Genomic DNA, 12,371 nt, shown 5'->3' with positions numbered 1-12,371 from the left:
TTGTGTAGGAAACTATCAACTCATATAAAGACTATACATCCAATCATACATCAAGAAAGCCATCTTCTTGTTGGTGGAAGACTGCACAATACACCAATACTAGTGGAGGGGAAGCATTAGAAACACTGCTTCATCTCACAAATATAATTATGATGGCAGAACACCTTCAACTACTTCATACTGGCACTCAACACTCTGAAAGACAAGTTTAGGATCTCATCAGCAAGGGGGACTGAAAGAAGCCACACTCATACACATCTCAAGTGTTCTAAGTTGAATGCAGATAACTCAGAACAATTAATGCAAAATACACAAATGGTGCCTCTAACCCTGACAAACCCATTTGTTAATACTAGCATACACTATGCTTGCCCAATTCTAGTAAAAAATCGTGTGATATCGAACAAGACCAGACAGCCTAGCTACCAAGGCTGTCTACAAAGACATGATACCTGATCTCATCACAACAACATTTCTCTCCGCACTTTATCGACTTAGTTCTCATACAGGTCAACTCCTGAATATTTACAGCAATAACGGAAAAAACTTCTTTGAAGGAGCTACAAAAATCAAGGCCTTTCTACAAAACAACCCTCAGAAAACCTACTTTTCACACAACTGCAGGCATTGGACTCATGTGGCATTTCATCCCTTCTGCAGCACCACACTTTGGTGGAATCTGGGAAGCAGCTGTCAAGAGTCTGATATATCAGCTCAGACGAATGATGGATTCTTATCGCTTCACCAACAAAGAAGGGACCATTATTACAACATATACTCACATCCCTTCACCAAAGGTAAATGATGACCCTTTTGACACTTCTTACCTAACAACATCCCATTTCCTTATAGGAGAGCCAATTACTACTCTCTCTGATCATGATTATACTTCCTCTCCCATCACAACCTTGCCCACAAGGCTATATTTTCAGCAGCTAACCCAGAACTCCCGGAAGAGGTGGTGAAATGAACATCTCAATAAATGGGCAATGAAATATCCCATAGCAACATAGTCAAACTGAAGGAAGATGACACACATGCCATGAAGAAGGTGATGACAGTGATCAAATGTGTATCCTGGTAATGATGAATTAATTCACGTAACAAAAGTTCCGGTGAGTAACGGTGAACTTACTAGCCCTATTCACAAACACTATCCCTTACAAAGTATGAAACAGAAGGGCAAGATAACTCTTGAATCGCTTATCTATTCATTGCATGCTGAAGTAATATTGTTCCGGGATTATCTGTGGAACGCAGAGAGGTGAAAAAAGGTGTCGGCTTGAATGGGTCTATCTATGATATCAAAGATTAATTTAAACATTAAATAAAGGTTATATTTCTTTTCAGATTTCAAACTTAACAAAAAATTTCACTAGGTGAAGGAACAAAATGTCAGATACAAAACAGCAAACAAAAATAGAAAGCCAAGGGTTGGAAATTACAAGTTTTGAGCTTCTAGCTCCAATTTACAAGTTTACAACGTCACAAATGTTGTGCTTGTTTAGATAACGAGAGATATCTCCCAAGACACAGTTCAAGAGCACCTTGCTCCAAAGGTTACACGTACAGCATTCCGAAGGCCCCACTCAATATTACACCAATATCACGAAATAGTTTACATGCTCTTTAAATTCAACCAAGGAGGCTGTGCTCCCAATTCCCTACAGACTACTCAAGGCAACATTACACAAATCTTACAATTTCTTGCCTCTCTATGCACAACCTACAATTTACAATTCCTTTACACAGGGGTATCTATTACCCATACTACTGGGCCTTTGTGGAAAAGAAGAAAAGGATAAAATACTGGCCCAACCTCAAAATGTATGGAGGCGTACACTTGCGCTCCTTTAAAACCAAGATTTAAAACCCTACTTGGGCTTGTGGCCCGATGATGCTGAGGCTAGGGAATCCCACACTAATGACGTGACTCGAAAGAGAAGTTAACGAGTGATTTAAAGGAGAAAGAAAAGTTACAAAATCGTAGTCGAGACGGTAAAGAACTCTCTATTCACTGATTTACAGTTTAAGTCTATGAAATTTTACATTAGCAGAAAGAAAGTTTACGTTATAGAAAACACATGGTTACATAGTTAAATATAAGAACCCACCCCTCGGATACAGAGATAGAAAACTGGTGGCATTTACCTGGGCTGATGTACTTCCTGCCAAACAATTAGGAACACCGCCTCCTCTATTAACACACACGCTCAGAAATTTGACGAGTTTAGATGAGGTAACTAGAAAAAGCCACGACTTTTATACCCGAGGGGAGGGTTCGAGAAGGCATCGGACTAAATCCGACCACACCCTCTCAATTTATTGGATACTCAAGAAGATGCAAGAAACTTATGATTGGCTGAAAAGTAAATACAGAAAATTTGTGATTGGCCAGACTCCAAAGCTGGCAGGATGAGAAGGAAGTGTTGAAAACCATGAACTATCAAAATACATGCAAGTCAATTTAGTTGAGAAAACTTCTAAACACAAGACTTCTTTAAATCATTAATTATTACACCTTGCACCAGGGTGCATGACCTAAGTTTTTTGCAGGGACATCTATGGAGAAAAGTTCAATCTTCTTGATGTACACAAAAACAAAACAAAGAAATCCAGTCAGTTTAGGTAACTTTAAAATAAAATATTACTCAGTTATTCAGTAGTGATATCTTCTGATCAATGTCCCAACTTTATGCATTAGCGGTTTCAAGTTTTGTTCGATAGATAGTGTTCCTTAAGGCACTTCTATTAAATGTGCGGGGTTGAGGTGTACCTCCTGGTCAAAATGGACTAGTAACACCACAGACCACATTAGGAAGAATAAGAATATTTTTCACTTCCCAAGAGATGGCTGCAATGTGAGTAGTATACAAGCGAATGCTCACAGTAAACAAGCATATCACCTGCAACTTGTATGAACAAATTACTGTACTATCTAGAAATCAATAATTAATATAATTAATAAGATAACAAAGGTGTTTCTTTTGGAAACAACTAGTAAAATATCCTGTAACAGTAACAAAACAATGTATCTTTTAGCTGCTTTGTGTTCAAAACTATTTACGAATTCAAAAGTATTAGTAGGAAGGATACCAGATCCCAAATAACATAGAATAAAATAGAGGTCTTTGGAATAATCCTAACTGCTGCACAAATCATAACGCAAGATTGTGGAACAACTTGAAGGAAAAGTGAAAACTAGTCAGTAAACAGTCAATCTCATAAAAAAGTATATTTTCTGTAAGACTATCAATAATGTGCCCTGAAATGAAGGATCAAACCCTGGTATCTGTTGAGCAATTTTCGACCCATTTCCATTTACTGATGATGGCTTATCAAATTATGTACATTACCTCAAGAGAGTTTTCCTGCGATGACCCTGGCTCTGTTAACTCCGATTTAACTTCTTCTTTCAGAGCTATCACTTCTGATAGGTGTTCAAAATTTTCCTGTGGAAAATAAGATATTAGGTATGCTCATAACACAAATCTACAAATACAGTCACTAACAAATGAGAATGTTATTAATTGATTTCTAGTATTACAGTTACTTTCAGATTTTCACTAATGTTTATGAAAGATTTCCACCAGCAGAGAACTGTTATAACCAAAGGCTGTACTGAGAATTGTGTTAGTATTCTTGTCCACTCCTTATGTCAGAGAAAGGATGAGACTGAGAACAAAATATAAAATGTAAAATATTTTCTAGCCATATCAGAAGCTATAATACCAGGGATGGAATTGGGGCCATCTCACACAGAATTTGGAAGGAAGCAGCCATAGGCATAAACACTAAATTGCATGAACTGTTTTCTTATGTCAATCATATCAATCAAATCTTAAAAGTTGTGTGAACCAATTAGAAACGTTACAACTGTTCTAAATAACTTTTTGTTCTCAGCATAGAGTTTGATTATAGACAGATTAAAATAACTTGAAATAATGGAATCATATTCTCTACTCTGGTTTTGCTGAGATCACAGGGGCTACATAAACCATTAAGGCAATTCTGTTTCAAACGGCATATTTCAATGCTTCCAAGTGTAAAATGAAAAAAACATAAACACGAAAGAAGCAGACTTATCACAGTCATATAACAGTGAAAGATTAGATGTAGCCCAAAGTAAAAGCAACTAGAAATGAAATATTTTACTACTACAAGCATGTCATCTAGTGTTCTGTGAAGAACTGTGGAGATGAGAACACTGTCAGTGCAGAGTCAGCAGTGTTGGAGTGTACATCTTCAGTTTCAGAAGTTCCTTTATGATCTACGACAAAACATTTAAATTTTTCACTTGGATTCATAAAACCTTGTCAGCATTAAAGGGGGGAAGGTACTGTGAATAAAAGCTCATTTTAATATAAGTTAACCTACTACTAAAAGTGAATTAAAGTATCAAGTTCTAAAATATACCAACTTAATGCATTCAATATAGAAGAGAACAGTAGCTGAACTAAGGAATGGATGAAAAGGATGCTCAAAAAGGACAGGGAAATAATGAAAAAGAGGAAAGAAAAACTCTGTTTAATGTGCCTTAAGTGCCTTAAGAAATTATTCTCAGAAATCCTGCATTCTAGAGCCCTTAGACATGGTTCTCTATATAGCATAGGCTGACCTGCATTTGAGGAATAAAATGAGCTAATCACTACTCTGCCTTTCTAAACGAATTCAACGCCTGCGCAAAATACTTAATTTGAGATAATGTATATTCAGATTTTGAGCTATTTTATCCCTCACATGTCATAGGCAAATCTGCTCTTTCTTCAACACACATAATATCTTCCAGCACATTGTGGATGTGAGGGTACGCCAGAATAATCACACCTGTGTTGATATTTGGTTTAGCAGACTGGCATATCTCAAAAACACTAACAAATGATTTGTGATTTAACTTCTTCCGCACTAATTATGGTAGGAGTAATAATTTTTAACACGTGGTATTAATGGTGGTGCGGTAGTGTTGGAGAATATTAGTTTTAAAATCAGTACAATGGGCCAACCATCCTCTATTATAATCGGTGGGGGAAAATAGAAGAGGTGCATTCCCTACAGGAAAGTTATTTAGATACTGACAGTAAAAAGTACACACTAATCCAACCCCAACCTTAAGTTCCTAAGAGTTGGCAGCTTTGTGCAGCACATTGTGGTGTATTCACAGACAAAGAAACAAAACAGAGTCTTACTATGCTTAGATGCTCATGCAGCAAATGGTGACTGCTGGTGTTAATATCGGGGAAGCACATAGTAATTTATGCCCCTGCCAAACTTATTGAACTGCTAAGGGTAAAATTCTGATCCCTATAATGTTATCTGGAATGAGACTTACAAGTTTTGGAATGAGACTTACAAGTGATGGATTTGTTGTTCCTTCAAGCCCGGGAGGTTCCTCTTTGATCTTTCCTTCCAGGTTCATTTTGTACTACAACTGAAGTAGTTAGAAGGTACTGGGATCGTTGATTAGTTCCAATGACCTTAAACTGAAACATAAGCCAGAAAAATATATTAAATTATTGATGTCATTGCTACTTATGTTGTTTGTCAATAGACTAAGCAACAAACTTGTAATTTTACATGACCATCAATAGTATGATCATACTGAACTCAAAATTTGACATGACTGTTGATATTGTGATCATAGCTAAGGACATCAAGTTTTCTATGACTGATACTTCGATCATAGCTAAGGATGTCTAGTTTTATGTGACTTTTAAAACAGTGACCACTTCCATAGGAAATATAAGTGAACATATCTGTCAATATCAGGTTCATAGTCAAAGGACCCCTAGTATTATATGACACTATATATCGTATCAATAGGTATATAACATACAGTTTTATATGGAACTGAAACCGCAACAAGATGACCTTTCTTATTAAAAATCCAACGTGCATCGCTTGTGATCGAAATGCACAAAACTTCTTGCAAATTCAGTGACTATTCCGTTTGCATATCACTCTGATCACCTGGGTCCATATCTAGGAATCTTCCTACAATTTATGAAAACCTATAACCTCTTTTCCAGTCATTGACCGGGTCAGGGATGGAATGAATGAAGAAGATATAGGCTATTAGTGTGATGGGGTCGCCACTCCCAAAGTGATTTATTAATGACTGATAGATGCTATGAAATGAGAATGGAGAGTGTTTCTGGAATGATGACAGGGAAGACCGAAGTACCCGGAGGAAAACCTGTCACACCACTGCTTTGTCCGGCACAAATCTCACATGGAGTGACCGGGATATGAACCACGGTATCCAGTGGTGAGAGGCAGTCGCGCTGCCGTCTGAGCCACGGAGACTCCCTTCCTACAATTTATATCCTTTGCAATTAGCTTCAAAACTAACTGAACAAGATGACAACTCTTTGAGATTTGTTCTATCAAAATTTTCATTCTCAGGATCAAATTCTCTCAAAACATTCTCCTCTCATCTAGCTGATTCACTATCTCTTTATTTGAGACATGTTCTATAAATCTGATCATCAAGAACTTCTGATATCATGGCCATTCAAAGGCTTCAACTCTGTTTTTCCGGCACCAGTTATTACCTATGTTTCACTTCCATACGGCGTCGTACTCCATACTCAGTGTAAACATAATTTTTAAATTTTTCAATCTGTGAACCTAAACAATGTGATGGAGAACAGATGGGAATTTAGGCTGGATTCAGTGATGATATTTACCAATATTTGGAAGGCATATGTCAGTATACCATGGCAAGTGGTCTCGGATGCTTTGATAAAAAAGAAGGCAGGGAGAGGAGAGAACCAATTATAAAAGCCATGAATGATAAGTGAGTAAGTATTATGAATACTACGATGGAACAATCTAACTGGTTGAAAGTAGAAACAGGACTTCAGAAATATGTTTTTTATCCCCTCCAATCTTCATTTCAGTCATGGATGAAATCCACAAAAGTACACAAAAATGGGAACTAAGAAGGCATCTTTGCAGATGACACAATAATATGCAGAGAAGATGAAATGGAAGCACAAGAACAAGATTCTGTATGGAATCAGGAGATAGAGGAATATGAAATGAAAATAAGTGTGGAAAAGTGTATGATAGTAGTGGTGTCGAGAGGTAATAGAGAAGGAAGTGGAAATATTGAAGTAAATGGAAGACCATTAGAAGTTGTGGAAAAAGCTTCAAGTATTTGGGGAGAATAATTGCAGAAGATGGAAAAATAAACTAAGAAATTAGAAAGAGAATTGAACAAGCCAACGAGTTTTACTAATGTGTGAGATGTATAGTCTGTAACTGGGACGTCCGAAAGGTATGTCAGAAAATTCTACACCCAATGTATTATACAACAATTTTGACATATGCGTCAGGCACATGGACAACAATAAAACATGACGAAAGCAGAATGCAAGAGGCCAAGATGAAATTACTTAAGAGAAATAATAGGGTGGGCATGAAGGGATAAATTCAGAAACATAGACATCAGGCAGAGGATTGGATTCCCTGAACTGAAAGGCAAGATAGAGTCCCGTAAGCTAAAACGGTATGGACACATGATGAGAATGGAAGAGGATAGAGTACCAAATTAAGTATTTACAGAGAAAGTCATAGGAGAAAGACATCAGGGAATGCCCAGAAAGGGGTGAATGGATATAGTAAGGAGAGTACAGAGAAGAATGGAGTAAATGTAGAAAAAATATTCGAGGAAGGGAGTGGTGGAGAAAAACTGAGGAGGTACTTGATTCACATTTCAATGCAAAAGACTGGAAATGGAACATGAAGAAAATTCTACTGATATGAAGACGAAAATTTATACAATTGTCCTATCAGCTCATTGCATTGAGCAATGCCATCAACAATTACTTAAGTGTCCATGACACGTCTAATGACACAACCGAGTGGTGTTTACCAGAGCGCCCTTGTAGGGAGTTCCATGACAAACAATTCGTTTAAATGTTTAGCAGTTTCAATCAATCAATACTGATCCGCATTTAGGGCAGTCGCCCAGGTGGCAGATTCCCTATCTGTTGTTTTACTAATATTTTCTTAAATGATTTCAAAGAAACTGGAAATGTATTGAACATCTCCCTTGGTAACTTCTACCAATCCAAAACTCCCCTTCCTAGAAATGAATATTTGCCCCAGTTTGTCCTCTTTTCCAACTTTATCTTCACATTGTGATCTTTCATACCTTTAAAGACGCCACTCAAACGTATTCGTCTACTAATGTCCTTTCACGCCATCTCTCCGCTATCAGCTCGGAACATACCACTTGTTACAAACCATCACTCTCATTTTTGTTCGATATTGAAAACACTTAGTTTACAAAAGGAGTATATTTATCACCCCACCTATTCAATACAATTAATACCACGTTATGTGGTTAAATAAACATAGAAGTTCTAAATTTTAAGGGGACACGTCCTGCCCTTCTTTTATTGGGCATCATCAGCCTTATTTAATCTTAAAACAAACATTATTTAGAGGACATTGATATTTATGATTTACAAAAATTGAACTGTGATGTCTTAAGGTTAAAAACACTGAGGAATAGTAGGTATAAATATGATGTTGAAATATGACATGGGGCCGATGACCTTCGATGTTTGGCCCTTCAAAACAGCAAGCATCATCATCATCATAACAAGACATGACATAAACAACACATGTTAAAATCATTGTACACAATTTTAAAATCTTTGTCAAAAAGGAAATTTGTGTCATATAAAATTCTAAAAACAACTCTGGAACTGAAGTGGATCTTCTTCGTAAGAAAATTCGAGCATATGTTAGCTTGAGGCAATTGTCAATACAAGTCTTCAATAAACTAGATTGGTTGAAACGATGAGGTTGGATTTTGTTTATTTTTTTAAAGACGAGCTAAAGAATATTGGCCATGAGAAAACGCGAATGTTTTGAATTATATTATTAAGTTGGTTGATCCATAAATTATCGTAATATATCGTAATATAACCCATGAAAATAAAGATATTGATGTGCTGGTTGAAGCTGCTTTTGAGACGAGTATATCTGGTATTTGACAGGTGTGTTTGACTGTCTCGTGAAAGTGTAGTCCCTCTAGAAAATGTAGAGCATCGTGGAAAAGGATGTGGTTATACAGTAATGAAACAAAAAAAGAAAGGCGTGTATCACGGTGTGTGTTTAACCTTCCCCTCAATCTTCCTCTCCTCCTCTACCGCATCAATACAACACGAGGAGTAGGAATTCCAGACAGAACAACGCTGCTAATACATTAAGATATACATAGTTACGGCAAATGAGTAAGTACCCGTTTTACATAATACATAACTCATGGATATTAACATACGATTTAAACACTCTTGTTTTTTCTTGTTTCATTACAGTATAACCGCATCCTTTTCCACGATGCTCTACATCTTCTAGAGGGACTACACTTTCACGAGACAGTCAAACATACCTGTCAAATAACAGATATAATCGTCTCAAAAGCAGCATCAACCAGCATATCAACATATTTTTTGCATTGGTTATATGACGATAATTTATGGATCAACCAAATTAATAAGGTAATTTAAAACATTAGCCTTCTCTCCTGGCCAATATTCTTTACCTCCTGTTCGCAAAAATAAACAAAATCCAACCTCAACGTTTCAACCAATCTAGTTTATTGAAGACTTGTATTGACCACTGCCTCAAGCTAACATATGCTCGAATTTTCTTACGAAGAAGATCCACTTCAGTTCCAGACAAAAGTTGGTTTTAGAATTTTATATGACATTCTTTTGGCCAAAGATTTTAAAATTGTTTACAATGATCTTAGCATGTGTTGTATATGTCATGTCTCAACATCATACTATTCCTTAGTCTTTTTAAACTTAGGAAATCACAGTTCAATTTTTATAAATCATAAATGTCAATGTCCTTTAAATAATGTTTGTTTTAAGATTAAATAAGGCTGATGATGCCCAATAAAGGAAGGGGTGAAACGTGTCCCCTTAAAATTTAGAATTTCTATGTTTATTTAACTGCAAAGCGTGGTATTAATTGTATTGAATAGATGGGGTAATAAATAGACTCCTTTTGTAAACTAAGTGACATACCACTTAGTAGAAGAGCTTGTCTTCATTCTCCCAATTCTCCCCAGCCCAAACTTTGCAACACTTTTGTAACGGTAATCTATTGTCGGAAATCACCCAGAACAAATTGAGCTGCTTTTCCTTCGATTTTTTGCAGCTCTTGAATCAGGTAATCCTGGCGAGGGTCCCATACACATGAACCATACTCTAGTTAGGGTCTTAAAAGAGATTTATATGCCCTCTCCTTTACATCCTTACCACAACCCCTAAACACCCTCATAACCATGTGCAGAAATCTGTACCCTTTATTTACAATCCCTTTTATGTGATTACCCCAATTAAGATCTTTCCTTATATTAACACCCAGATACTTACAATGATGCCCAAAAGGAACTTTCACCCCATCAATGCAGTAATTAAAACTCAGAGGACTTTTCTTATTTGTGAAACTCGCAACCTGACTTTCAACCCCGTTTATCAGCCTGCTGTCCATCTCACAACATTATCGAGGTCACGTTGCAGTTGCTCACAATCTTGTAACTTATTTATTACTCTATACAGAATAGGATCATCCGCAAAAAGCCTTACCTATGATTCCACTTGTTTACTCTTATCATTTATATATATATAAGAAAACATAAAGGTCCAATAATACTGAATTGAGGAATTCCCCTCTGAGTTATTACAGGGTCAGATAAAGCTTTGCCTGCTCTAATTCTCTGAGATCTATTTACTAGAAATATAGCAACCAATTCAGTCACTGTTTTGTCTAGTTGAACTCCACTCTTTTTTGCTAGTAGTCTCCCATGATCCACCCTATCAAATGCTTTAGACAGGTCAATCACGATACAGTCCATCTGACCTTCTGAATCCAAGATATCTGCTATATGTTGCTGGAATCCTACAAGTTGAGCTTCAGTGGAATAATCTTACCTAAAACCGAACTGCCTTCTATCGAACCAGTTATTAATTTCGCAAACTTATCTAATATAATCAGAAAGAATGCCTTTCATAGCTTACAAACAATGCATGTGAAAATTATTGGCCTGTAATTTTCAGCTTTATGTCTACAACCCTTTCCTTTATACCCAGGGGCTACTATAGCAACTCTGCATTCATTTGGTATAGCTCCTTCAACTGAACAATAATCAAATAAGTACTTCAGATATGGTACTAATCCCAATCCATAGTCTTTAGTATATCCCCAGAAATATTATCAATTCCAGCCGCTTTTCTAGTTTTCAACTTTGTATCTTATTGTAAATGTCATTGTTTTCATATGTAAATTTTAATACTTATTTGGCATTAGTCTCCTCCCCTATCTGGACATTATCCTTGAAACCAACAACGGTTTATTATTCCCCACATGGTACGAAAATTGTCTATGATGAATACCTCGAGTAGTGCCTCAGAGAATTCATTTCACCCGATAGCAGTGTAGCTGTGGGATAATGATGTGATACAGAAGAATCTCCATAACAACACCTAGGCTATATAACAAGATACAGATATCCTAAATGGAAACCTCTGAAGATTTCGAACCCTAATACCACTTGTCGCAGCATACAGTGTAAAGAACAATTCAACATTCACAGCGTCACTATAAAATTGCAAACAGAGGTAAATAACACAGCAAAACAATAATTAAAATTACACACTATATATTGTAATTTCTTTCGAAACTACCATCTGCATTTCTTCATCTGCGTAGCTCTTCAGAAAAAAATCCTCATTTCACTAAATGTAGATATATGCTGCTGCTACTACACACCCCTTGCGGGCACTTGCAACGCACAGGCTGGCAGTTTTCAAAAGGCAAGCTAGTTATATTCGTACTCATTTTTAATGCTTAATTTAAATAAAATTTAATGAAATTAATAACATTAAATAGTAAAAATTAGTAGAATGCTGGAACTGAGAAAGATTATTATTAACTTATAATATTCTCAATTGAAATCTATATATTTAGCAAAAGTAAATGATTGAACTTGAACATCACCGACAGTACGTTAGAGGTTGTGGACACAGTGTAAAATGATAGAAATAACAATTCCTCAATGAAGAAAATCCGTAAATCACTGAACGGTATAAGCTGGTGAATAGCCTATTACGCGCCTTGTATAACAACATTCCAACTACTTCGAAACAGAACCGGGTGATTGAATGTAGGTTAATCACTTGAAACAAACCTTTGAAGAATAAATTTGATTTGCAACAGTCAGTAGATCAGGCTGAATTTAGGAAAGGATGTATTACTATTGACAACTAAAGAGTATGCGACACTTGCTTGCTGATGCTTATGGGCTGTGTCTACGACATTTCACCCAGTCAATACTCGCTTACTCA

At 36.4% G+C, this 12,371-nt stretch overlaps 1 protein-coding gene across 1 annotated transcript in view; it reads right to left on the bottom strand.

The window, feature by feature from the left end:
- The window catches only part of LOC137503291 (zinc finger protein 3 homolog), a 112,431-nt gene extending 100,270 nt beyond the window's left edge, over window positions 1–12,161 (bottom strand). The window contains exons 1-3 of the mRNA XM_068230836.1: window positions 12,025–12,161; window positions 5,351–5,480; window positions 3,357–3,452 (exon numbers count right to left, since the gene is read on the bottom strand). Coding sequence (XP_068086937.1) covers window positions 3,357–3,452; window positions 5,351–5,416 — 162 coding nt within the window. The 5' untranslated portion in view covers window positions 5,417–5,480; window positions 12,025–12,161. The remainder of the gene's footprint in view (window positions 1–3,356; window positions 3,453–5,350; window positions 5,481–12,024) is intronic.
- Between the last annotated feature and the right edge of the window lie 210 nt (window positions 12,162–12,371).

Source organism: Anabrus simplex, chromosome X (assembly GCF_040414725.1).
Source record: "Anabrus simplex isolate iqAnaSimp1 chromosome X, ASM4041472v1, whole genome shotgun sequence".
Classification (NCBI taxonomy): Eukaryota; Metazoa; Arthropoda; class Insecta; order Orthoptera; family Tettigoniidae; genus Anabrus; species Anabrus simplex.
The sequence above is the reverse complement of the archived record's forward strand: the minus strand, read 5'-3'. Positions and strand labels throughout refer to the sequence as shown.